This window comes from Balaenoptera acutorostrata, chromosome 19 (genome assembly GCF_949987535.1).
Source record: "Balaenoptera acutorostrata chromosome 19, mBalAcu1.1, whole genome shotgun sequence".
Classification (NCBI taxonomy): domain Eukaryota; kingdom Metazoa; phylum Chordata; class Mammalia; order Artiodactyla; family Balaenopteridae; genus Balaenoptera; species Balaenoptera acutorostrata.
This window is the reverse complement of record NC_080082.1, coordinates 59,407,062-59,433,648: the sequence shown is the minus strand read 5'-3', so window position 1 is coordinate 59,433,648 and position 26,587 is coordinate 59,407,062. Positions and strand designations below refer to the sequence as shown.

Genomic DNA, 26,587 nt, shown 5'->3' with positions numbered 1-26,587 from the left:
GGTTGGGGGGACTTGCCATGGCTTGGCTGGCTGAGGCCTGGGGACAGATCTCCACAGGAGACAGTGCTGCTGGATGTAAGAAAAAGTTTAATTTCCATATGGTGGCTGGGGCGGGGTCTGGTGTGGGGGTACATGCAGGTGTTCCCCGGTCCCCACCCCTATAACTGCTGGGAGGGCCTGAGGATATACAGGAAGTGGGTCTTGCGGGCGGGCAGCCTGGCATGAGAGGAGCTCTGGGTCCCCTCTTCGAGGACGTCCTCCCGGGTCCCCTCTCGGAGCCCATCCCGGATGGCCTGCAGGCGGTGCTGCTTCTCACTGAGCCAGTGGCTGCTCTCCTGGGCATCCTGGTGGGACCTCCGCCGTGGCAGCTTCATGATCCAGAAGGTCATTCGGGGGTGGGGTTCCGGGTGGAAGCTGTCCACGGCCTTTGGCACAGGCACCAGGGCCTCCTTCTCCTCTATCTTGGGTACCTGGTGAAGAGGGACAAGGAGACCCTCTGAAACTCCAAGTGACAGCCTCAAGATGCTCCCCTGGCATATTCAACCCACTTTGCCACCTATGGGATGCTTTGGGAATTAAAAGCTCACCCTGCAGTTTACCAAACACTCGGGTGTATAAGCGCTTTAGAATTAAAAATACTCTGAGATTTATAGAATCCTCTGGGTTTGAAAACACATTTTGGAGGTTTCAGAAGCACTTTAGGATTAAGCATTCCCTGAGGTTTAGAAAGCAGTTTGAAAGGTACAAAGCACTTTGGGATTAAAGAATCATGACCACAGTTGCAACATGTGATCCTTGACTGAATCCTGGATCAAACATCAATCACATCAGCTCTTGTGGACAGCTTTTGGTCCAGCAGGGACATTTCAATGTCTGTTCGGTCCTTGCTACTCAAAGTGAGGGCTGTGGACCAGCAGGGTCGGCCTCACTTGGGAGCTTGTTAGACATGCAAATGAGCGGGCCCCACGCCATCCAGACCTACTGGATCAGAGTCTACATTTCAGTACGTTGAGGTTTGGGAAGCCCCATAGGAGATGGTTACAGGTTGAATTGTGTCTCCCCCACTCTCCAATTCATATGTTGAGGTCCATTAGGACCCTAGTAGCTCAGAATGTAATCTTGTTGGGAAATAGGGTCACTATGTAGTTTTCATTAGTTAAGATGAGGTCATTAGAGTGGGCTCTAATCTAATATGACTGGTGTTCTTATGCAAAGGGGAAATTTGGACATAGAAATGCACATAGGGAGAACCCCATGCAAAGACGAAGGCAGAGATGGGGATGATGCATCTACAGGCCAAGGAACGCTAAAGAATTGTCAGCAAACCACCAGAAGCTAGGGAAGAGGCATGGAACAGATTCTCCCCAACAGCCCTCTGAAGGAACCAACCCTGCTGACACCTTGATCTTGGACATCTAGCCTCCAGAACCGTGAGACAATACATGTCTGTTGTTTAAGCCACCCAATCTGTCGGACTTTGTTACGGCAGCCCTAGGAAACTAATACAGAGAGAATAGTCTGATATCAATGTTAAATTTCTTGGGTGTAAAAATGGGACTGTGGTCACGCAGGCGAATGCATTATTCTTAGGAGGTATCTGCTGAAGGATTTAGGGGTGAAGTGTCATGATGTCAATAATTTACTGTCATATGGTTCAAAAATAAAAAAGTAAAAAGAAAGTCAGTACGGTAAAATGTTAACAAGTGGTGAATCTAGGCCAGTGGTTTTCAACCCAAGTCTGGAGACATTTTTGGTGGTCACAACTGGAGGGGGTGTGGGTGCTACTTCCATCTAGTGGGTAGAGGCAGGGATGCTGCTGAACATCGTATAGGGCACGGGACAGCCCCCTACAACAAACAATTATCCAGCCCCAAATGCCAATGGTGCTGATGTTGAGAAACCCTGCTCTGTGGAAAAGTGGATACAGGTTTATGGTACTATTGTTTTTGCAACTTTTCTGTAGATTTGAAATCTTTAAAATAAAAAACTGGGAGTGTGTGTGGGAGAACCATGTGGGTTTGCCAAGCACTTGAGTGTTCTTACAACATTTTAGGATCAAAAAATAAGCACTTTGTGATTAGAATCACTCTTAGAGGTTTGCGAAGGTGAGATACACAAAGCATTTGGGGTTCATAAAGTACTTAGGAATTATTAAAAAATCACATTTTGATGTTTACAAGGGAGAGATTTACCAAGCACTTTGGGATAGATTAAAAAATCCTTGGAGGTTTGCAGAGCACTTTGAGATCAAAACACACTTTGAGGTTTACGAGGGTGAATCTCACCAAACACTTGGAATGAAAAGCACTTTTTCTGGCTTACAAAACCCTCTGGGGTTTGAAGCAAGCAAGGATGTACTCTGAGGTTGTAAACCTCATTTCTGAGAGCTGGTTAGTCCCTTTTGACAGATGACAAAACTGAGGCCCAGAGAGAGGGTGTCCAGCACAGAGGGAGTGGGAGAGTCAATTCATCTTTTCCTCCTAAACTACAGAAAGTGTTTGGGCTTGGACACTTTGCTGGGGGCGTGTCCTAACCTTCCAGTCACCCTGCAAGCTCCCCTCTCCTGGCTCGATGGATGCCACCACCTTCTCAGAGATCAGCACCTCTCCTGTCTTGTTGTTGGTCACCTGTGAGGACCCGAAGGAGAGTAAGAAAAAACTTCTTTCCTCCTATGCCCTCCTCCCTGACAGATACTGCAGCATGAGGGATCTTAGGGAGACTCCAGGAGGGACTTCCTGGCATAGGCACCTTGTCAATCTGGAGGTGGCTGGAGAGAGTTTTGTTTCCCAGCCTGTGCTTCTGGTTCTCTTCTTGGTGGTAGTTCCTAGGGAGGCCCCGGAAGTCCATAGGAGCAGAGAAGAAGCTGTCCATGACCCGCAGCAGGTCATCCTGGGGCTGGAGGAGGAATTGGTGAGCTTCTGGACCTCTGGACTTCCCAGGACATCTGTAGCCTTGGCAGGATCCCCTTCTCTCTCCATCCTCTGACCCTTAGGGCCTAACCAGGTCACCTCCTTTCCCCATCTGTCCCATTACTTTCCTATTCCTGCCCCCATCTGTCTTCTGTCTCTCTGTCCCCATCCCTCTCTCCTCCTGTCTGTCTGTCTCTCTGCCTGTCTCCCTCCCTCTCTTCCTATCTCTCGGTCTCCCTGTTGCACGCTCTCTCTGTCCCTTGACTCCTCTTTCTGTCTATCTTTCTATCTGGCCGCGACCCGTCTCCCACTCTGTCTCCCTGAACCCCTTCCATCCCTCAGTCACCATCTGCCCCTGTCCCTCTTCTCGGTACCTCTTCTTTTCCCCAACACACGGCAGCGCTTACTTTCAGGAAAAGCCGGGTGAAGGCTTGGAGGAGACTCTGGAGACCTAGAAAACCCGAGGAGCTCTCCTGGGCGTCAGCATCGCGGATCGGGGCTGCAGTGGATGGGGGCACCGAGGCAGAAGCGAGCAGCAGCAACAGGGCTAGCGGGTGCCACATTGCGGGGCGGGCCGGGAGGCTGTGGCAAGGGCAGGTGTCAGAGCCCCCCCGCCCCCCATTAAGGCTCCGTCCCCTAAGTGCCCACACCCCCACCCTAGACAACAACTCCTTCCTATCCTCGGCCCAGGAACTCCGCACACCCTGCCCATTCCCCCCGCCCCCTTATCTTCTGCTCCAACCCCCTCCATCGTGTCAGGCCCCTCCCCTCCCCTCAGGCCCGGCTCTTCTGGGCTCTGCCTCACACAAAGGATCTCATTCCTCTCCTTCGCCCACATTCGTATCCAGATCTCATTCCTCCTCACCTTCTCCCACGCCCCGCCCCTTCTTCTGGGACCCGCCTTTATACTAGACCACAGCCCGGTCACCGGACTCTCAGACTCCGGCCGTCCACGGACTGTTAAATCCAAACAGTTCTGATCTCGAGCCCAGGCCGGATACCTGGAGCGTTGGATGAGCTCCGCGAGGCCTAGGCTCGTCTCTATTGTCTGACCACGCCCTCATCTGCTGACCTCACCTATGAGCCCAGCCCTCTATTGGACAGTCACGCCCTTAAGGGAAGGGCCACGCCCCCTGAGCCAGAGCCGGGCGTTGATTTCAAGTTCACACCCCCATAGTCAGACCCCGCTCCTGTCGGTTGACCTCGGCCCTGGAGACCCAGTGTTGCCCCTGTTCTCTGATCGTGGCCATCGTGCCGGAGTCACTCTGCAATCTCAGGTGGCCCCTCCCCTGACTTAGAGCCACGCCCCCGCACCTAGGCCACGCCTCTGTGCCCCAGATCTTGCCCCTAGCGCCCTCAGTTCCATTCCTAGGCTCTCTCTGCTCATGAAATACCCGTGTCCGAGCAGTCCTTCTGATTATCCCACTGCTTAGTTTTGTATCTATCTCTGAGAGATTCTCCGTGTCCTTTTGCGTCTTCTCCAGGTTTTGAAACGATTAATACGCTCAGTAGAGTGCAGTGTAGGGATGCTGAACCCCGAGCCCTCTTCGGTTCCACTAAAAAGCTCCGCCCTCTCAAGAAACCCTAAATCCAGTCCTATGTACCACCTTACAAGGAACCCGGAATCCGGGCTCCCTTTTTCCTCAGGACCCCAGAGTCTGGACCCCAGCCCCTCTTGTCTCTTGAGTTTGAACACTCAACTCCTCATCTTTAAGGGACCCTTCATCTTTAAGGGGTATAATTAAGGGACCCTCATCTTTTTCCTCAGGCACCGAGGCTCTCCCCGGGTCCTGGGACAGCTGCCACCTCTAGTCTACTAGTGCGTGTGGATGCGGGAGTCTCCACCTTGGTGAACATCCAATAAACTCCCAGTCGTCTTGCTCACGACCCTTAACTCTGATGAGGTCACAAGGAAACCAATCAAGCAAAAGAAATCAGTGGAAATCAAGCAAAAACCCATCCCCATACCTCTAGTCTCAAAAATATACTTGAGGCTGAACAGGATTCTTTTGTGTTCCTATCAATCACTTCCACATCTCCAACACACAAACTACACTAGAGGGTAGCCAGGAGTCCAGGCACCCAGACCATTCCTCCTCCAGACTCAGGAATCTTGGCCCCCAGTTTCCTTCTCTCTCAGATACAGACAAGTTTCCAGGTCCCCATCAATCCTCCCTCAGACCCAGGTATCCAGACCCCCAATTCTCCTCCTCTCTCAGGGATCCAAGCATCAGAATCCCGAAATTCTCACCAGGCCCCAGCTAGACTTCACCTGTCTTTTCCCAAAGCAAAAATCCTCCCCCAGACTGTCACCGTCGGATCCCCCTTCCCGCTGTCCGGCGCCCGGACCCGCCCCCCCTCCGGTCCCTCCCACTTTTCCCAAACAAAGCTCCCGGGCAACTTTCTCCCTCGCAGCGCCCCGCCCGCCCGCGGCTCCCCAGCCCCAGGCCGGGAGGTAGGTAGGAAGGCGCCGGCGGGAGTCGGGGATCCTGCTTCGGGGTGTGTGAGTTCGGGTGGGAAGTTATGCGTTATGAGTTGAGGTGTTTGTGGGACCGTCTCTGAATTGCTTGCAGCCCTCTTTTTGCCGGGGGGGCCCGAGTTTGCGCTCGTGACTGAGTCTAAGTGTGGAGTTGGAACTTTCGCCAGAGTTGGGGTGTCTGTTGATGGGTCTGAGTTTGGGAGTGTGCGCCTGGGAGTCTGTGAGGACTGGGGACTGTGGGGCAAATGTCTTTGGAAGTATCGGTTTCAAGTGAGAAAGGGCCCCATGCTTGTTTCTGATCGAATTGGTTTGTGTGTGTCATTTGTGGGCGCCTGGTCCTCCTCATGGAGAAAGGAGGCCTCCTGGGTGGCAGAAGGGGGAGCTACGGTGCTTTCTGGATCTTCAGTCTTGTCTCTTTGGAGGTTTGGGGCCTGGGGCAGGAAATTAGTGGGGACCTTTCTGACTCAGCTCCTCTGTCCCTTTGTCTGGCCACATGGGGGAGAGCTGGGCTGGGATTTTGGCCTACGGGGGTCCTGAATGCCTCAGCGCCACTGGGCTCGGCCAGGGGTCTTTGTCTGGGCCGGAGCTCCGGGGTCCGAGGAAGGAGGGGGTTGGGGGCCTGGACTCTGGGGTCCTGGGAAAGCTGTGGAAGACGTGGAGCCGCCAGGGAGGCGGGATCTGACTGTATTGGAAAAAGTTTTCCCCTGTTCCCGGCCTCCGGAAAGTCACTGGGAACTTGAGTTGGATCCGAGCCCATGCCGCGGGGCGGGGGGGTGGGGGGAGGTGGGGGAGGAAGGGGAGGGAAGGGGCGGGGCCGGGGGCCAGAGAGGAGGCGCCCTCGCTGGCCAGCCCCTCCCCTGATGGGGGTTGTGGGAAACTGGGGGAGGGGACGCCTGGGCCCTTTGTTCTGACTCTCCTGATGGCAGGGCGCCCCTGCCCCCCAGTCTGTGGTTCTGTAGGTCTTTCCTGGTCTTGGCTTGAGTTTGTGCCCTGAGTCTCTGTCCCCTTCCCTCTGGGTCTCTGTCCCCCGACACTGGGTCTCTGTTCCCTCTCTCTGGGACTCTGTCCTTCTCTCTAAGTCTCTGTCCCCCTCTCTCTGGATCTCCTCTCAGCCTTACTAGGGCCTGTGCCCCTCTTTCTTTTCTAGCAGCTGCTGTTCACATCCTGGCACCTGTTCTCGGGGTGGGACTGAGAAGATCTCACCCACGTCCCCCTTCCCTGCAACTAGGCTCTGACTCCTGTCTTCTTTAAACCAGTAATCCACACCCAAATTTTCAGCCCTCCTGGACCCTAGTCATTAATTACTCTGGGGTCTTCAAGACTTCATCACAATCCAGGCTCCCTTGAGAACACAGAGGAGAACGCTCTCACCCTAAGCTTCCCCAGAAATCCAGCCCCTTTCTCCTCCAGGAGCCAGGAGTCCAGGCCCCCAGTCTCCTGCTTCCCTCAGATCCAGGAGTTCGGCCTCCAGCCCCCTCCTTTCTCAGACCCAGGGGTCCAGATCCCCGAACCTCTTCTCCCTCAGATCCAAGGGTCTGGGTGCCCCCAGCCTCCTCTCTCAGACCCAGCAGTCTGGACTTCTAGCCCACTCTGCTCTGAGGTCCCTCTGAGTGGGTCAGGGGAACGTTGCTGAACTCTGTGTTCCTCCAGGCCCAGATGGGGGAACCCCGGGCTGGGGCCCCCCTGGACGATGGCAGCGGCTGGACAGGAAGTGAGGAAGGAAGCGAGGAGGGCACTGGCGGCAGTGAGGGGGCGGGGGGAGACGGGGGCCCAGACGCAGAGGGTGTCTGGAGTCCAGACATCGAGCAGAGCTTCCAGGAGGCCCTGGCCATCTACCCACCCTGTGGCCGGCGGAAAATCATCCTGTCCGATGAAGGCAAGATGTATGGTGAGTCCAGCCCGCTCTTTTGCCTTAGCCCCCACTGGTTAATAAAAATATTAAGCAACACTGATGGAGCTCTAAGCACAGTTCACATAAAAGCACATTGCATCCTCAGAATGACTCAGGTAGGAGTTAGCATCACCATTTGCACAGATGAGGAAACCAAGGCCCAGCAAGGCTAAATGATTTGCCTGAGGCCACAAAGAACCAGTGTGTGGCGGAACTGGGATTTGAACCTAGGCAGCCTGGCTCCAAAGCCTGCAGTCATAACTCCTCTCCCTTATAGCCCCCGGCTTGCTGTGGACCTCTGGGAAATGTTGCTTCTCTCTCCTTCCCTGGTGTCCTCTCTGTTGGGAAGTTCTGCTGAAGGTCTAACTCTGTTCCATCTTTGACTTTTCAGGTCGGAATGAACTGATTGCCCGCTACATCAAGCTGAGAACAGGGAAGACTCGAACTCGCAAACAGGTCTCAGGACTGCCTTGTGGGCTTTTGTTTGGAGTGGGCTTGTCTTGTCAGGGTCAGCCTACCAGCAGATTCACGTTAGAGGAGAGGCTTGTTCATGTGTTTTTGTCTTTTCTTTTGGCCCCTTTGTTAGTACACTCTAACTGTGCTTATTCTGGTATAGTTCTCTTAGCAGTTGCATGAGAACTAGAGGGTAAGACAGACCAGAAGAGCCAAAGAGAAAAGGATGGGGAAGAGAAATAAGACCCGGATTTGCTGGGTGTGGGGATGATCAGTAGTGTTAGTGAGAAAAGAATAGCCTTTATGGACACATCTATGTTCTTACGCTCCAAGACAGCTGGCACTTTCTATGTATTTGTCATCTTTTGTGTTTCAGCAGCTGCATGGGGCACCTGGAGGGAGGGAAGGGGTACGGGACGCAAGGGGTGAGTGGCTGTGGCCTGAATCTGCTTCTTTGTCACTCCCTTCAGGTCTCTAGTCATATCCAGGTTTTGGCCCGAAGGAAATCGAGGGAAATCCAGTCCAAGCTCAAGGTAGAGGTCAAAGGACCGTGGCAGACACCCTGAGAGGGAGGCAGAGACCTTGAGAGGGGGGATAGAGACCTAGAGAGAGGAGGACAGGGACCCAGAGAGAGGGGGACAGAGACCTGGGTGGAGGGTATAGAGACCCAGAGAGAGAGGGGCAACAGAGGTCCAAAGAAAGAGGGAGAGACCCAGGGTGGGGGACAGAGACCCAGAGATGGGGACAGAGTCACACAGAGAGGTAGACAGATGGGGGGAACAGAGACCCAAGGTGGGGGTTAGTGGCCCAGCAAGGGGGTGAATAGAGACCCTGGGTAAGAAGAGTGTCATAGAGAGAGGGGGACCGAGATTTAGCTTAGGACAGGCAAGAAGGATGGGGCGTCGGGCCTGTCCTCTGACTACTGGGGTCTTCACCCTCCCTCTCCTCTCCTCCCCCCTCCCCTCCCCTCCCCTCCCCTCCCCTCCCCTCCCCTTCCCTCCCCTCCCCTCACTGCCTTCTCCCTCTTATGCTGTGAGGATCTCCTCTTTGTCTCCTTCTGGTTCATCTTTCCATGTTGCCTGCCTGCATTTTCTGTGCCCAGAAATCTTCATTTCCTTTTGGAGATGTTCATATCCCTTTTCTTTTTTGCATCCTCTGGATTTCCTGTTCCCTCTTGGCCTGAGACCTTCATTTTCTACTCCTCTGAGTATGGGGTCTTTTCTGCCTCTTCCTTAGGACTTGGGGACCACTACTTCCTGTTCTTTTTGTGCCCAGAAGCCTCCCCATCCTTTTTCTTTAAGTCTGAAAACCTTCACTCCCAGTCTTTGGTCTTTTCTGGACCTCACTGTCCCCCTCTGTCCTGTCTGGGCTGGGAAACCTTCACCGTCTCTTCTCTCTGGGTCTAAAAGTCTCATTTCCTGTTGCCTGTGTATTCGGAAACCTCCACTTCCGGCTCTTTCTGAACCTAGAAACCCTCATTGCTGTCTTTTATTCTGGGCATGGGAACCCCTTTCCTCCTCTAGGCCTGGCTTTCTCTACTTTCTGTTCTATATTCATCCCTTGCTCCCCCTTCCTCCCATCGCTCAGCTCAGGGTGGCTGGGCTGTAGGGGTTGGGAGGGCAGGAAGGTGGAGTGGGGCAGTCCAGGCCTCATTTCCTAAGTCATGTTTTCTTTCTTCCTTTGGCACCCTCCCCCACCCCCATGGGCAGGCCCTGAATGTGGTAAGTCCCCTTGCCCATCCTCCCACCCTCTCCCTTTCCTAGACATTCCTGAGGAGGCCAGGAGGGGCAGGGGGCTGTAATGAGAGGGATTTGGACCCTCACCCAACCCTTTGCCTTGGCTCCCCAACTCTGCATCTCCGCGGGCTTGCCCTGCCATGTCATTGTCCCACCCTTCCTGTATCGACTGGGACTTCCCGCTAACATGGACCTCCAACTTTTCCTCCAGGACCAGGTTTCCAAGGACAAGGCTTTCCAGACAATGGCCACCATGTCCTCAGCCCAGCTCATCTCAGCACCTTCCCTGCAGGCCAAACTTGGTCCCGCCGGTCCTCAGGTGGCCTGGGTTGGGGATTGTGGGGTTCAGGGCTGGAGGGGTGGGGTTGGGTTTCAACAGGAAATTGATTGAGCCCCCTTCTTTGTCTCTTCAGGCCCCAGAGCTTTTCCAGTTTTGGTCGGGGGGTTCTGGGCCCCCCTGGAATGTTCCAGAGTAAGTACTTGCTATTCTGGCTCAGCACCTGCTCCCCCTCCGCCCACCTCCAGCCCTTTCTCACCCCATCTTCCAGCTCCCAACTCTCTTGTGAGCATAGATTCTGGAGTCAGGCTATCTGCATTTGAATCCCAGGGAGGAGGCTGGGGCAGTGGTCCGGAGAAGAGGACTAGGTCTGAGCTGGGATAGTGAGGAGGGGATGGGGAAGAGAGGAGAAGGAGGGATGGGGCTGGGACCTGATGGACTGAGAAGGAGGGATGAGGCAAGGAGAGTGCTTGGGGTCTGGCTGGTGACTGGGGTTGGTGGGACCATCCAGAAATGTGCAACCTGGGGGAGGAGTGGGTTTGAGGAGGAGATAAGCTCAGCATGGGATTGATTTGATGAATGTGAGGGGCCTGTAGGATGCCCATGGAGATAATGACCTCCCAGTGAGATTGTCTGTCTGGGCCCCAGAGGCTCATGGGAAAGGCTTGTTCTTATCCCATACAGGTGTTTCTTGGGCCTGAGGGTAGAGCAGGGCTCTTTATCTTCTCTCAGAGTCGGAAGGAAGAAAATGGGCCCCTTTTCAGCTCTGAGAGAGCCCTGAGGGTGACAGGATATGTTTGAAGCCTAGAATATAGAAAGGGCCCCAGAGGCTCATGGGAAATGCAGTTTTCAGCCCATGGAGGTGGCAGCGGATCCAGGCTGGGAGAGAAAAAAGTTTGCTGGGGAGGTGCTGCTGGATGGGGACACAGGAAAGGGTCAGAACAAGTCCCTGGGGGCTGAAGGAACTACAGGTTTGCAGGGGAGAGGGTTGGGCTGGAAAGAGGGGTGGTTCAGCAAACATCGCACTGGGCATCGGAGTCCCACCTTTTATGGAGCTGATAGTCAAATGGGGGCGACGAATGTTAATTAAATCATCACCTAAATAAACACAGAATTGAAGTGTGTGCCGTGGTGTGGAGAATCAAAACAGGTTCTTGGGTGACGGAGCGAGTTCTGGGGGTTTTTCTGAGGAGGTAACATTGAAGGCCAAGTAGGACTTAGCAAGGTATATAACGGGGTTGGGAATATTTTAGGTAGAGAAAACAGCATGTGCCAAGGTCCTGAGGTGTGAAAGTTTGGGGAGTTCCAGAAACCGAGAGAAGTATTAAGCCATTGGCTGGTCAGTCAGATGTTTATTGAGCACCTACTAAGTGCCTGGTACTCTTTTTGTATTGGGGACCCAGCATTGAACAAATTAGAATTCCTGCTTTCGTGGAGCTTATATACTTGGAGAGGGGAGGAGACAGACAATAAACATATAGATAAATAAATAAGCATTAATAAGAAAAGAATAAATGTGGGAAATAAAGCAGGGTATATATCCTCTATTTAGACAGGGGTCATGAGAGGCCTCTCTGAGGAGGTGGCATTTGAGCAGTGGCCCTAATGGGTAAGAGGGTAGGGTATTGGGGTTTAGATTTCAGAACTGGGATGGCAAGTACTAGGTTATGGTTTCTGCGGGTTCAGGTCTAAATGTCCATGGAGTTTGTGTCTTTCTTATCCTGATCTTTTGACACTTGGTCTCTGCCTGCCCTCTGACATCTCAGTCTCCTCACCACTATCTCCTGGGCTACCCAGAGGTTATTGGCTTCTAGAGCCTTGTTGTCGGATACCGCAGTCACTAGCCGCATGTGGTTATTGAAATTTAAGTTAATTAAAATTAAATAAGAATTCACTTCCTTGGGAATTCCCTGGCGGTAGAGTGGTTGGGACCCGGCGCTTTCACTGCTGTGGACCGGGTTCAACCCCTGGTTGGGAAGATCCCGCAAGCCGCTCAGCGTGGCCAAAAAAAAGAATTCAGTTCCTCAAATACCCTAGCCACATTCATACTCAGTAGTCACAGGTCGTGTGCTCAGTAGCCACATGTGGCCAGTGGCTACTGTATTGGATGGCACAGATACAGAACATTTCCATCATTGCAGAAAATTCTATTGGACAGCCCTGCTTTATTTTATTTTATTTTATTTTATCTTATTTTATTTTTTCTTTTAAATGTTTCAAGGTATTTCTTTTCTTTTTTTAATTTTTAATTTATTTATTTATTTATTTATTTATGGCTGTGTTGGGTCTTCGTTTCTGTGCGAGGGCTTTCTCTAGTTGCAGCAAGCGGGGGCCACTCTTCATCGCGGTGCGCGGGCCTCTCACTATCGCGGCCTCTCTTGTTGTGGAGCACAGGCTCCAGACGCACAGGCTCAGCAATTGTGGCTCACGGGCCTAGTCGCTCCGTGGCATGTGGGATCTTCCCAGACCAGGGCTCGAACCCGTGTCCCCTGCATTGGCAGGCAGATTCTCAACCACTGCGCCACCAGGGAAGCCCTTATTTTATTTTTTAAACATTTATTTTATTGAAGTATAGTTGATTGACAATGTGTTAATTTCCGCTGTACAGCAAAGTGATTCAGTTATATATAAATACATTCTTTTTCATATTCTTTCCATCATGGTTTATCACAGTATATTGAATATAGTTAGCTGAGCTATACAGTAGGACCTTGTTTATCCATCCTATATGTAATAGTTTGCATCTGCTAATCCCAAACTCCCAGTCCATCCCTCCCCCACCTCTCCCCTTGGCAACCACAAGTCTGTTCTCTATGTCTGTGAGTCTGTTTCTGTTTTGTAGACATGTTCATTTGTGTCATATTTTAGATTCCACATATAAGTGATAACATACGGTATTTGTCTTTCTCTTTCTGACTTACTTCACTTAGTATGATAATCTCTAGGTCCATCCATGTCGCTGCAAATGGCATTATTTCATTCTTTTTTTATGGCTGAGTTGTATTCACTGTGTACATGTACCACATCTTCTTTATCCGTTCATCTGTTGATGGATGCTTAGGTTGCTTCTGTGTTTGGCTGTTGGGAATTGGACAACACTGCTTTAGATTCTGTTGTGCTTCACCTCCACGCTGAACTTTTGCCTGATGTCCCTCTGGTCATTTTCTCCCTACCCTCTTGAGCCTTCAGCCTCCTCTTTCTCCAAGTTTCCTATTTGTTCTGTTTTCTCCCCACCTCTTGAGACCCCATTTGTGTTCTCTTTTTGCCATTTTGTGAGAGGCACCAAAATATCCTCAAGACCACAGGTTTTGTGGTTGGGACTGACCTGGGTTTGAGCCCAGGCTCCACCATGCCAGCTGTGTGACTTTGGGCGGGTCAGTTGACCCCTGTTTATCTCCGTTTCCTCCTATGCAAAATGAGAAGAGCAGTAATCACACCTACCTCATATAGGCTGTGAGGCTTCAGTGAAATGGTGCCCATACTGTGCTTGCACGGGGTCTGGCTTGTCATGGCCCCTCAGTAAATGTTAGCTGGTACGATTAGCATCTTTCCTTCTTACTGACCCCCAGTTTCCTTTCTCCTTTAGTGTGAAGCCATTCTCGCAGACACCGTTCTCCTTGTCACTGACTCCTCCATCTACTGACCTCCCAGGTAAGAGCCTGTTCTCCACCCTCTCTTGTTTTCCCCTCTCTCTTCTCAGCCCTGACTGCCTTTCCTTCAACCTTCCATTGATCAGGGGATACATTCTTACTGAGATCCAGCTCTCAGGCAGGGCCTGTGGGGGTATGGAAAGATGAGTCACAGAATTTATAGTGGTTAAGAGCCTGGCCTCTGTAGCCAGATCTACTGGGTTTATGGTCTGTCACTTGCTAACCTAAAGGACATCAGGGACATTGATATATTAATCAAGATTCTTTAGCTGCACATGACAGAAACCCAAATCAAGCTAGATGACCAAAAAAAAAAAGGGGAATTTATTGGTTCAGGTAACTGATATTTCAGGAGTTATGGCTTCAGGCATGGCTGGATCCAGGGGCTCAAATGGTAGCATCAGGACTTGCTTGGGTCTGCTTTCCTCTGTGGTGGCTTCATTCCCAGGCAGGCTCTGCCCACCTGGTAGCAAAGATGGCTTCCAGAAGTCCATGCTGATATGGTCCTAAGAACTCACATTGGTGAAAGAGAGCTCTCAGGTTCCACAGATTCATCAATTGGGAATGCTTTTGGCTGCAAGTTACAGAATATCCAAATTAACAGTGCCTTAAATAGTAAGGGCTTTAGTGATTCCACATAACAAAAAGTCTGGAGGTGGGCTGCTCCTGTGCTGGTTCAGCAGCTCAGCAATATCAGGACTGGCATCTCTATAGGTCTCTTGGCCTCTGTTTTATTATCCCAAGATGGCTGTTGTGACTCTAGGCATCACATCCCAAGCAGGACTTGGCTAGAGCCAAAAGCTTTCTCCTCCCAAAGTTCTGTCTTTTTCATTCAGGAAGAAACTCCTTCCCAGAAGCCCCCCAGCAGATTTCCCCTAACGTCTCATTGGCCAGGACTGTGTCACATGGCCACCTCTAGCTGCAAGGGAGGCTGGGAAAGTGAGTATTTAGCTTTTTCAGCTTCTAAGTGGAGGCAGGCAAGAGAGAACAGTGCTTGATATATTCAATAAATGTTAGCAATTATTATTGTTTGTTCTTCTCTCTCTAGGGTACGAGCCCCCCCAAGCCCTCTCACCTCCTGCTTTGCCCCCACCTGCCCCATCACCCCCAGCCTGGCAGGCTCGGGCTCTGGGCACTGCTCGGTTGCAGCTGGTGGAGTTCTCAGCCTTTGTGGAACCTCCGGATGCAGCTGACTCTGTGAGTGAAATTTTGGGATAGTCACTGGGGGGTTTTGGAATGAAGGGGGTTATAGGAAGGGAAAGCATAAAGCAAGGGTTCTCAAATTTTAGCATGTATCAGAATAACATGGAGAGCTTGTTAAAACACAGATTGCTAGGCCCACCCTTGGAATTTCTGATTCAGTTGGTCTGGTGTAGGATCTGAGAATTTGCATTTCTAACAAGCTCGCAGGTGATGTTGATGCTGCTGGTCCAGGGACCACACTTTGAGAACTACGGGAAAAAAGGAAGTGGAAGGTCATGGGGTCATGGATTGGAAAGGCCAGAGAAATCATCCAGGACATCGTTCATTCATTCAGTAAACATTTTTGAGTGCCTACTGTGTGCCAGGCTTTGGGGTGGATACTGGGAGCCTGGAGAAGAAAATCTGTTTCTAGGTGCCAGCTTTCCTGGCCTAGGATGGAGACAGATGCCATATTAGTCAGAGTGGACTGACTGTTAGAAGAAATAACTCCCAACCCTCAGGGACTGAACAACATAGAAGTTTCTCACTCATTAACATGTCAGTGTGGCTGGTCGGTAGGAGCCTTCCACACAGTGATTTGGGGAATCCAGGCTTCTTCCATTTTGCGGCTCTGCCATTTTCTAGGGCTTCAGAAGATGCTGCTGGATGCTCTGCATCTGGCTGGCAGATGGTGGAAGGCAGAGAGTCAAGACTTATGCAGGTTTTATGAATCTGGCTTGGAAGTGGCAACTATCAGGTCTGCTCACATCCCATTGGCCAGAACTTAGTCACGTGGTCACACCTAACTGCAAAGGAGCCTGGGAAATGTAGTTTAGTTGTGTGAAAAGGAACTGGGATTTGTGAACACAGCAGTCTCTGCCATAGTGACCTAAACGCCAGTTGCTGTATATCGTGGTCCTGGTAAAACCCAAGTCAGATGAGATTAAAACCCTCCCATCTCACTTGGAACAAAAGCTAAAGTCCTTTCAGTTGCCTACAAAGCTCTGGTTGATCTGATCCTCATTCCTGTTCTGATCTTACCTCCTGCCCTCTCACCCTTGTTTACTCTGCTCTGCCACACTGACCGCCATGCCCTTTCTCAAACATGCCAGGCCCACTCTTGGTTCAGGGCCTTTGCATCTGGATGTCCTTTCCCCAGATATCCCCATTCTCTCCCTCCATTCATTCAGGCCTTTGCTTGATTGTCTTCTCAGACTGGCTTTCCCAAGTCACTTTATGGAAAATGACAGTCTTGCCCGCATTACTATGCTTTATTTTTTCATAGCATATGTCACTCTCTGAAGGTTATATTATCCATGGAATGATTTTAAAAAATTTCTGTCCCTGCCAGTAGCTCCATGAGGTAAGGGACTTTGCCCTTGTAGCCCTGGGACCCAGAATAGTGCCTGCACACAGTAGGTCTCTCAACCGATGTCTGTTGAATAGCAAGTATGTGCTGGGATAGGGGAAGCTCATATTTCTATGGGTGTACAGAGGAGTAATTATACCTGGGGAGTGAGTGAAGACTTCCCTGAGACGAATTTGCCATGTGCAGAACTGGATGTTTCAGACACACAGAGAGAAACAGCATGAAGTTTTCAGGGAAACAAATAATTGAATATGGTGGGAGCTGGTGAGGCTGCAGATAGGTGGGTAGGTGCTGGTTCTGGAGGAGCTGGCATTGCCAAGCTGAGTGAGGGACCCAGACTTTGTTTAGAGGGTAATGGGGAACCACGGAAAAGGTAGGGTATAGAGATGCCATCTGACTGCAATCAAGGGAGGCTTTCAGGAAGAGGCAGATTTGGATGGACTTGGGCCTGGAAAGACAGAAGGAGGATTTGTATTGGAAGAGAAGAAGGGGAATATTTTCAGGGTATGGACAGAAGTGATAAGAATAAGAACAGATAGGAAGTCCTGATGTGGGCTCTGTGGATTTCCACCCATCCATCCATCCATCCATGAACACCTATTCAATACAGGGCCAGGTTGAGGGGGTGTGGGCTTTGTCCGAGGGGTACTGGGGAGCCATGGGAGGATTATGAGCAGGGGAGGGCCAGGGTTAGCTCTGTAGCCATGTGAGTGAAGAACTGAAGAGGAGATTGGAGGCTGGGAGGCCAGGGAGAAGGCTGGGGTGAGGGTGGGAGAGGACAGGGCTATGGGGATGGAGAGCAGGGGACAGGGCAGAGAATTGGACAGTAAGGACAGGGCTTGGGGACTGAGATACTGCGGGAGTAAAGGGGCAGCAGGGAGTAGGGACAGTGCCTGAGAGCTGGGCCCAGTGGAACAGCAAGCAGGAGCTGTGGCGATGGTGACGGGGTGTGGGATGGGCTTGGGCAGTGAGGGCTGGGGGTCCAGCCCATCTCCCACTCCTCACCCATGGCTGTCCCTCCTCAGTACCAGAGGCACCTGTTTGTACACATCAGCCAGCACTGCCCCAGCCCCGGAGCGCCCCCCCTCGAGAGTGTGGACGTCCGGCAGATCTATGACAAATTCCCTGAGAAAAAGGGTGGTCTGCGGGAGCTGTATGATCGTGGGCCCCCCCACGCCTTCTTCCTGGTCAAGTTCTGGGTGAGTTCCACCACCAAAAACAAAAGTGCTCACAAATCACGTGGCCTCCTAGCTAAGGCCACTGGCTCTAACGGAGAGTCTCAGGACTTACCAGGTCAGCCTGGGCCTTACCAGTCCTCATGGCTCAGAGTGTCAGCCCCCTCAGCAGCAAGGAACACCAAGGAGTTCTGGATGGGACCAGTGCAGGTGTAGAGACCTCCAGCCTCCCCAGGTCCCACTAGACTTTGCCACACCCAGTCACGCGACTGATATGGCCCTGGGGATTTGCTTGTGACATTTCAGACTTCCCTATATCTCACCTGACCACACCAAACCTTGTTGCTAAGGAATGGCTCCTTCCCCTTAGCAAATGAATCCTGGAGTGTTTGGTCTCTAAAGAGGGGACGAGGCTTTACTGGGTTTCACCAGACCCTGTTGCTAAGAATGTCTGGCCTTGAGGAAGCGACTGAAAGAGCTGGGGAGTGGCTTTGTAAAGTCCTGTATTTATTTAGCAGTCATTTATTGAGCACTTAATGTATATAGGCCCTAAGCCAGGTATGTAATTGTGAATAAGAGGGTTTCTTAGGCTTATTTGGTGTGGTGTCCAGTACAATGACTGATGCTATAGGGGTTCAATCAATATTGTGAATGTTTAGGTCGTGCTAACTCTTGTGGTAACCAGGGCTGTGGAGGGATCTACGTAGTCTCTGAGAAGGAAAGCCCGTAGCTTCCATGGTTATGAAGCACTCTGGTATGTGATGTGGAGGCCTGAGACGGCTCTGAGGATGCGCTGCTGAAGTTTTAGGCATTGCTAGGGCTTAAGACAGGCCTCACAAGGTCCCAGGTCTGGAGAGCAACCCTTCAGAAGCCCAGTATGTGAAGGGCTGCAGGGGAGTAGCCGGGAAGACCTTCTGTTTTCTTTGGCTTCACAAGGCCCTGTTGCCAGGGTGATGGATGGAGTCAGGCCTCTGGGGAGAGGACTAAACCACCCTGGAGAATGACCTGACCAAGTTAGCAACTACAGTTAGGAAAAGGAAGAGATGTGCCTCCCAGGAAGGTGACCAAGGGGCTCAGACCAAAGGTGTGATGGGGTCTTAGGCTTCATTGGGCTCCACTTGGCCTAATGGACTGTCTGCCAATTGGCCACTGGGGTCATGAAGGGATCTGACATCTGAGAATTGGCTGAAAGGGCCTGGGAGAGTTTTCTAGAGAGGAGTTAGGCTTCCCCAGACCTCACCATGCCCCGTTGCTAGGGAATAGCCACTTGTCTTAGCAACCAGGGTCAGGAAGGGCCCTGAGGGAGAGCCTCTGGTTGCTAGGGAATAGCTGCCTCCTTAGTAACCAGGCCCTTGGAAGGGGCTGAACTCCTGAGTTGGGGGTTTCAGGAGAAAAAGTTGAATTCCAGGGCCTCTTTGGTGGGGAAGTTACTGAGGAGAGAGGGTCAGGACCATGGGGGACCCAGACATCTTTAACACTGATGGAAGGAACGGTGGGTCTTCTCCAGAAACTGGCCCATGGAGAGGTGGGGACTTTAAATGTTGAGGAAGAGGGATGGGCAGCTGCAGGGCAATGGGTGACACCAGGCCATGGAGCAGAGTTCCCACTTTAGAAGAGTCCCCACTGTTTATAAGGGACACCCCCTCCAACTTACCTGTGCCTCCCCATCCCCAGGCGGACCTGAACTGGGGCCCAAGTGGCGAGGAGGTGGGGGCCGGCGGTAGCAGTGGTGGCTTCTATGGAGTGAGCAGCCAGTACGAGAGCCTGGAGCACATGACCCTCACCTGTTCCTCCAAGGTCTGCTCCTTTGGCAAGCAGGTGGTGGAGAAGGTGGAGGTGAGGCTGGAGGGGTGGAGCTCTGGGCGGGTGAGCGCCCAGCCACCTGCCACTTTGGGGGTGCAGACTAAATGGACTGGGAGCCACGACAGCTCAGGCCTTTGGGGGTCTGCATGGTGGGTGGGGGGTGTCCTAACCTCTTTAATGCACGGGCTTAGAGCTAATCCGGAGTTCCAAAGTGATGTGTAGGGGTCACTTTGAGGGTTTAAAGATACTGTGTGGTACAGAGATTTACAGTCACTAAGATTCAAAAGGTTCTTGTGGATTTGGAGGAGTCCGCAGGGCAAGGAGGTTCAAGGGTCACACTTAGGGGTTGCGGAGGGCTTGAGGGGGTTCTCAAGTACAGAGGTCAAATAGACTTTGGAGATCTCACGGAGGGTCTTCGAAGGGTTTGAGGGTATCTGAGGGCCTGGAGGGTTTTGAGGGTTCAGAGAACAGCTTCGAGGGGCTGGAGGGGTCCCTAGTTCCAGGCTCAGTGATCCTGAGCTGGGTACCCAAGGGTTCATGGTCCCATCTTTGGTCACTGTGGATGGGGCAATGGAGGGAAGATGGCAGTGGGGAGCGGGTGTGGCATCTGAGAGGTGGCATGGAGTGGGGTTCAATTCCTGGGGTGACCCCTGTGTCTCTGAGTCACTGTCCTCTCCACTCCCTGTCCCCTGGTTCAGACGGAGCGTGCCCAGCTGGAGGACGGGAGGTTCGTGTACCGCCTGCTGCGCTCACCCATGTGTGAGTACCTGGTGAATTTTCTGCACAAGCTGCGGCAGCTGCCCGAGCGCTATATGATGAACAGTGTCCTGGAGAACTTCACCATCCTCCAGGTGATGCGCTGGTGCTGGGCCTGAGCAGGGACCCTGATGTGGAGGGGAGTGCCTGCAACAGACCCTCAGCCTAGGACCCTTTACCTGGGAAACTGACACAGTGGGGACCTCACACTTGACCCTTAGCTTAGGGGACCCGTTTACCCAGGGAACTGTTATGGTGGGGATTCCACAGCATTCTCATAAAAGGGAAATTGACCTGGAGGACACCCCACAGTGGATCTTCAGCCTAGGGGACCCCCTTCACAGGGAACCTAACCTTAGCCCAGGGAACATGATATGGTAGAATCTCCTTTAACTTTGGGAAGTATGATGTGGTGGGGACCCCCTTGACCCTGTAATGGGATATAGCATCTGATGTGAGGCCCCTCCCTACTGACCCTGAGACCTAGAACCTGGCATGTTGGCATCCCATCTACCTGGGGGAACATGACATGGTGGGGATCCCTTTCTTGGGTATCCCATGATTCCTTGGGGAGGGCACAGTGTTCCCTGCCCTCCCTTCCAAGCATAAACCCCTTCTCCTGGCCTCCTTGGCAGGTGGTGACAAACAGAGACACCCAGGAACTGCTGCTCTGCACTGCCTATGTCTTCGAGGTCTCCACCAGTGAGCGGGGGGCCCAGCACCACATTTACCGCCTGGTCAGGGACTGAAGGGGGGCCCCAGAAGTGGCTCACTCCCGGAATACCCTCCTCCCAGGAAGGACCTCCAGCTTTCCTCACGCTTCTTACTTGGGGGGTGGGGGGTGGGCTGCTTCCTCTTAGGACCTTAAAAGCTCGGTGGTGAGTTGAATGGGCTGGGACTGAGAGGAAAGGATGGATCCTGATATTGGGACCTCACAGGGGTGTCTGAAAGGACAGATCACTCCAGAGCATTTGACACTGGGGACAGGAGTGAGACAACCCCTGGGACAGCACTGGTTTCTGTCTCTGACAGGCATCCTCCCCCTTCTCTGTTTTGGATGTTTTGGAGGGCCCCAGTTACACATTGGCTTGTCCCTCTGTTTTTCAGCACCCCCCTTCTTCCCAATCTGCCTCTCCTTACCAGCCCCATCCTGGGACCCTGATATTGAATTTTGAAGGTTAACCCTTTCTGTGCAGGAGTAGAGCCAGGTGGGCCCTGGAAATATTTTTTTTTTTTTTTAATATAACAAGAGATATTTATAAGTGGGTGTTAGGGTCGTGACTTTTTCTCAGCTGGGCAAGCAGTGGGGTGAGGCTTTTAAATCTCATGTCCTCTTCTAAATGAGCCGTGGGGCTAGACTGTGTTGCCTCCTTCTCCTCCCTTCCCCCTAAAGTGTGTTGGTTTGTGTTTTGACAGAGGATAAAGCTATTTTACCAAAACGCAGGGGATTTATTTGGCGTTTGGGCTAAAAATAATCTAGTGGGAGGTGGTAGGCCGACAGATGAGGCAAAGAAATGAGGTGTCTTTAGGGGCAGGAAGCTGGTGGCCAGAAACCCCAGGTCCCACGGGAGAGGTGACAACAGCGGGGCAGGCAGACATCTGGGTCCCCGAGGGGAATGAGGGCTCAATGGCTGGGACCAACTGGGGATTAAACAAATATTTACAGGCGACAGGGAACTAAATGCCCAGGGTACTTGAGGGGGTCGGGGCGGGGCTTCGGGAAGGGCGGGGCCTAGCGGTACCGAGCGAGCCGATCGTAGACGTGGTCCAGGTTTCTACACAGGAATATGGAGAGCGTCATGAAGCTTAGCTATAGAGAAAGGAGACACGGTCAGAGAGGTCGACGGGGTGCCGGGGAGAGTCGGGGGTCCCCAGGGAAAAAACCTAGGGGGTGGGGCCTGGGGAAGAAAATAAGGGCCCGCGAGTTGGGCGGGGCTGCGTCATGGGAGGTGTGGAGAGGAGAGTAGGTAGGATGGGCGGGACTAGAGGGAGAACTGGGCCTGGTTGTGAAAGACTCAGTCAGGGACGGGAGTTTGGAGAATATGGCGGAATTAAGGGTAAAAGGGCTAGAGGTCATTGGGTAGGACACCAAAGATACGGGCGGGCCGGGTAGGGGTGGGAGCAGAGTTGAAGCAGGAAGGAATAGGGTGGGGTAGGGGGAATCCAGCTGCGTCTAGCATAGGTCTAGAGTCAGAAGCAGCGTGATCCGGAGAAACCCCAAAGTCCTTTATTCCGGAGGCTCATCTATCTCGCCCTCAGTCTCGGCCTCTAATTCCATCTCGGCCTCCGTCTCCGCACCTGCACTCCCGGTCTCAGGTTGTTCCTCGTCTTGATCCCAAAGCGGCCAGGGCCCCAGAGCCATGGGCAGTTTACCCTGCGGGGCCTTGTGCCCCCAGTTAGGGCAGGCACCTGCCATGCCCCAGCCAACCCACAGACTGCCGCTACGCCCGCTGCTGCTCAGCACACCATAGCGCCCGCCGCTGCCATCGGTGCTCGGGCCGGGCCCGGGGTTCGAACAATAGGCTTCCGGCACCTGCGGCTGGCGTTCCTGGTGGAGCATGCTGCGCGGTAGTAGCAGGCTCAGCCCCGCCACACTCACCTGAGGGGAAAGGGGAGGGATATTGCGGCCAATAGCAGGAGGCTGATATGCCAAGGAGGACCAGTGGGAGCCTCGCGAGGAAGGGCGGGAACGCCTGCTCCCTCCGCGCAACCAATCAGGGCTCACAGAGGGTAGGTCTCCTCCCTCGTCCCAGGTGGAGCCTCAGGAGGGCCTGGACTGGCTGACGCTCTATCACGCATGAGCCTTTCCCAGAGAGACTGGTTGGACGCGCAATTTGGGGCGGGGCCATCTAGGCCAATCGCGAGTGGGGGCGGGACCAGATTACCTCAAGTAGACCCACGCCGAGACAAATGCCCACTATGGAGATGAAGTTGTTGTGCAACCACTTCTGGAGACTCCGTGCGCAGCCCTGGGGATATAGGGGAGAGGTTACGGGTAAGGTTCTTTCTGTGATTCGCCCTCAAGCCCGGGCCCACTGTTCTCCTCCGCCCAGCCCTAACCCTTCTTTCAGGTACCGCCCCCCTTCCCTAGTTACCAGGGTTCTCTAGTCTCTCCGCTTCGGCCGGTCCAAGCCTTCCCCCTCCCCAGGCATCAGCGTTCCAGATCCTGCCCTTTCGCCTAGGCCTTTTCTTTAGGCCCCGCCCTTCAAAAGACCCCGCCCCTTGCAGGAGCTCTGCCCCTCTTGTAGTACCGCCCTTTCTCGTAGCTCCACCCTGTCAGACCCCTCCTACGTCCTGCGTTCCAAGTCCTCCCCACCTCGCGGTAGATGTAGCTGTTCGCGGGGACCAAGCAAATGTCTGCATTGTGTCGGGGCCGCGCCAGTGGTCCGAGCCGGCTGAACGGAGGGAAGGAGATCTTATCGAAGATTGCGGAGTCGTTGGTCGCCGATGAGTTATAGCAGGAGCAGGGCACGCGGTGCCCTCTCGATTCGTTGCTCCTCAGGCTGGGGATACGGAACCAGTCCTGAGGAGAGTTCCAGCCGCAGCAGCGCAGCTAGAAGAGTGACAAGAGTCAGAGGAACAGGGGCTGGAGGGATGCAAGATGCTTTGGGGGATCAGGGGACTGGGTGATGGGTATGAGGTCATACTGGGGAGTAGAGGGCTAAGTGATGGGTGCAGGGTGGGGGACTGTGATCTGGGCCAGGAGATATTAGGGGAACATGAGGTTGGGAGAGACGAGTCACGGGGGTAGGGGTCATGGGGCTGGGGGGAGGAGCTGCAGAATCGTGCTGTGGACTGAAGAGTGGGTAGGCAGTACAATTCAGCCTCAGGGAGGGGACAAATGGATGGGAGGGCGGGGTCATGTGAGTGACCAGGGAATGGAGCCTCACTTGGGCCGGGTGTCTTGGGAACCAGAGTCACTGCTGGGCAGGGAGTGGGGTCACGCTAGGGCCTTGGGGCTGAGGGCGGAGTCTTGTCGCGGCAGGGGGCGGAGCCACTGCAGGAGCTGGGAGCTGGGGGACTGGGCCACGTCGCCACGGCTGGAGGTGGCGTAGGTGAATAGGGTTACATTAGGGTCCTACAGCTGGGGGCTCGGGTCGCGTCGGGACCAAGTCTCTTCCAGGCAGTGGGCGGAGCCACGTCAGAGTCTCAGAGCTAGAGGGAGGGATCCTGGTGGGTGGGGCCCTCACGCACCTGAAACTGCACGTAGTCCCAACTCTCCTCCGCAGCCGTCTCCTCCGGGTGGGCTCGGTAGGTTTGGATCGTCTTCAGCACGACGTCCTCCACTTTCCGCTCCAGCTGACAGGCCGAGAGTGAGGATGAACCACCACCTGCCTCCCCACCGCCATCTGCCCCAACCCACTCCAGCCACTCCGTGGCTGTCTCAGCCTCAGGTAGTCCCTGAGCATCTTCAGGTCGGCCTCGGTTTTTCGCTGAATGTCTAGCTATGTCTCTATCCCTCAAAATCTCTCTCTCTGCCTGTTTCTATCGTCTGTCTTGCCGTTTCTCCACTATCTGCCATGATCTCATTCGGTTTCTGTCTCTTTCTCGGAGCCTTCTGTTTCTCCGAGGTTTTTTTTTTTTTCCTGTTTCCCTTTGGATTTCTGTCTCTCTTCCTCTGTCCGTGTCGGTGAGTCTTTCTCTGGCCCTAACTGTCTCTAGCTCTTTCTCTGTGTCTCTCTGCCAGTCTCTGCATCTGTCTCTGTCTTTCCGTGTCTCTGTTTCTTTCTGTCTTCTCTGTTATTTCTCTATGTCTATGTCAGCCCCTGTCTGCCTTTGTTTCCATCTCTTTCCACCGCCCACTAGCTGGGGTTGGGGGGAGGAGAAGGGGAACTCACCTGGACCTTCTGAGTGGAGATGAGGATTCCCAGGGTGATCTGTGTGGCAAACAGGAGCAGCAGTGTCCCAAAATACTGGGGAGGGGCAGAGTGGAGAGGTCAGGCTGAATCCCTCCGCAGGATGAAGGAGCTGCCAGGGCTCTATTTGAGGGCAAGATGTGAATGAGCCTAGGGATGGAGGGGGGAGGGGCACTCACCAGGCCCAGGAGGCAGCGGAACTCCTTCAGGGCCCCCACACAGCCCAGGAGGGCAAGGCCCATGGTGAGGATTCCTGAGATGGCCAGGGCCTTGGACCAGATCTGCAAGGGCATGAAGGACAAGCCTGGGGGAGGTGAGAAACAGTGACGTTTGGCTCCATGTGCACAGCTCCAGGCAGCCCCATTCCATACCCACACACCACCCAAGCGGGGAACAGTAACCTGGGGGACGTCTTCCTGGGCTCCTGGCATCCTCTTCTCTGGGTCTCTGTCCCTGTCCCACCCTGAATCTCTCTATCCCTTTCCTTCTGGGATTCTCTCCACCTCTCTCTGTGGGTCTCTGTCCCTCTCTCTCTTTGGATCTCTGTTCCCTTCTTTCTAGATCTCTGTCCCTCTTTCTTCCCGGTCTCTGTCTTTCCCTCTTGTTCTCAGTCTCTCGTTCCTCCGTCAGCTCCTACCCACCCCCAATAGTTTCAGCCCCATCACTTGTTCTGTGACATTGGATCAGCCATCTAAACCTCCCTGAGACCTAGGGAATAATGCTATCTATTTCCTAGAGTTGTTTTGAGGAACACATGGGAGGCATGTGTTCAGTCTGGTCCTCTACACAGGGCAAACATTTATTATATATGAGCTATTAGGATTTTGACTATTACTCCATTGTTATTTTCCTACAATTATTATGAGTGTTAATCTGTTCTTCTACTTCCTTGCTGTGTGACATCCAGTAAGTGACTTCCCCTCTCTGAGCCTCACGAGAGGGAAGATTTATGGGAGAATCTGATGAGCCTCTGCCCAAGATCTGACACCTAGGAAGTGTCTGAGAAATGGCCATTATTATTACTGGTATGCACAACTCATTTGCCAGAGGAAGAAGCTGAGTCTCGGAGAGTTATGGCAGTAGCAAGTGGTGGAGCAGAGCCTGAGATCAGAACAGGGAGTTGGGCACCATGGGCCTCCCTGGGATGAGGGAGACCACAGGAGGTCCTTGGAAGGGAGCCCAGTTCATGCCTGCTCCAGGAAGGCTCACCCGGACTGCCCCAGCTCCCTTACCCACAAAGGACACGAAGCTGGTCTTGTCGATGAGTATCCAGATGCCGAAGCAGAAAATAAGGCTGCCTAGGACCTGGGGAGAGGAGAGGAGAGCATGGCCAGTGGGCAAAGGGGGATTAGAGATTGGGCAGCTGCGGCAGGGGCTGGGGCGTGGGCTGGGGAGCCGGGAGGCAACTCACGAAGAAGAAGAGGTTGAAAACGAAGAGGAGGTACTTGATGAGGCTGAGGCAGCTGTCCTGGGCTGACATCTTCTTCTAGAGGTGTGAGAGAACAGTGGGAGGGACAGGACAGAAGGGGTGGTGGCAGTAGGGAGACGCAGGCAGAAAGAAAGACCGTGAGGCAGATAGGGAGAGGCCGAGAGAGAAGAGAAAGGAAGAACTCAGAGAAAGAGGAAGTTCCAGGGGCAGAGCCCCACCCCCTCCTTTTATATGCGAGGTGACTTTCTTCTGTGTCTCTGTCCCCATCTCCCTCACCTGCCCCACTGGGATGCACACACCAGTACCTGAGGGGCCTTGGAATTGGTGGGCACCAAGGACACACCAGGCAGTTCTTCCCAGGTCTCCATGGCTCAGGCTGGGGGACGCACAGGGAATCCTGATCTACTTGCACCCACCTACTCTGGGCACCAGGACCCCAGGCTGGCCCTGGACAGCAGCCGACCTCACAGACACTCTGACCTCACCGCCTGCAAAGCTCTGCCACCTCTGCATTCATCTCTGTCCCTGCTTCCTGGCCCTCCCAGTCTCTTGTCCTCCTCTCTCTCGGTCTCTGTTCTTTTCTCTCTGGATCTTTATCCTCTCTTTACCTCTGGGTCTCTGT

General features: G+C 53.3%; 3 protein-coding genes across 7 annotated transcripts; 1 reads left to right on the top strand and 2 right to left on the bottom strand.

Annotated features, from left to right (window-relative positions):
• Positions 1-121: 121 nt before the first annotated feature.
• Positions 122-17,280, bottom strand: DKKL1 (dickkopf like acrosomal protein 1). Of its 2 annotated transcripts, none has more exons than XM_007168284.3 (5): positions 17,237-17,280; positions 3,317-3,491; positions 2,749-2,895; positions 2,535-2,627; positions 122-470 (listed from the first exon to the last, which is right to left on the bottom strand). In XM_007168284.3, the coding sequence occupies exons 2-5, from the start codon at positions 3,470-3,472 to the stop codon at positions 159-161; spliced, it is 708 nt and encodes a 235-aa protein (XP_007168346.1). In that variant the 5' UTR covers positions 3,473-3,491; positions 17,237-17,280; the 3' UTR covers positions 122-158. The 2 variants fall into 2 exon arrangements, with proteins under 2 accessions (XP_007168346.1, XP_007168345.1); XM_007168283.2 differs by lacking the exon at positions 17,237-17,280 and adding an exon at positions 3,775-3,913.
• On the top strand, positions 5,310-21,389 carry TEAD2 (TEA domain transcription factor 2). Of its 4 annotated transcripts, XM_057534554.1 has the most exons (12): positions 5,310-5,364; positions 7,039-7,276; positions 7,671-7,735; positions 8,203-8,265; positions 9,680-9,787; positions 9,882-9,940; positions 13,332-13,396; positions 14,444-14,592; positions 16,972-17,145; positions 18,796-18,957; positions 19,623-19,775; positions 20,316-21,389. In XM_057534554.1, exons 2-12 carry the CDS (start codon positions 7,045-7,047, stop codon positions 20,427-20,429), a joined length of 1,344 nt encoding a protein of 447 aa, XP_057390537.1. In that variant the 5' UTR covers positions 5,310-5,364; positions 7,039-7,044; the 3' UTR covers positions 20,430-21,389. The 4 variants fall into 4 exon arrangements, with proteins under 4 accessions (XP_057390537.1, XP_057390538.1, XP_057390540.1 ...); XM_057534555.1 differs by lacking the exon at positions 5,310-5,364 and having other exon boundaries at positions 6,211-7,276; positions 18,796-18,918; XM_057534557.1 differs by lacking the exons at positions 5,310-5,364; positions 18,796-18,957 and having other exon boundaries at positions 6,211-7,276.
• On the bottom strand, positions 21,356-26,279 carry CD37 (CD37 molecule). The gene is made up of 8 exons (XM_007168282.3): positions 25,948-26,279; positions 25,769-25,841; positions 24,716-24,840; positions 24,519-24,593; positions 23,875-23,979; positions 22,997-23,233; positions 22,566-22,649; positions 21,356-21,490 (listed from the first exon to the last, which is right to left on the bottom strand). The coding sequence occupies exons 1-8, from the start codon at positions 26,014-26,016 to the stop codon at positions 21,413-21,415; spliced, it is 846 nt and encodes a 281-aa protein (XP_007168344.1). The 5' UTR covers positions 26,017-26,279; the 3' UTR covers positions 21,356-21,412.
• Between the last annotated feature and the right edge of the window lie 308 nt (positions 26,280-26,587).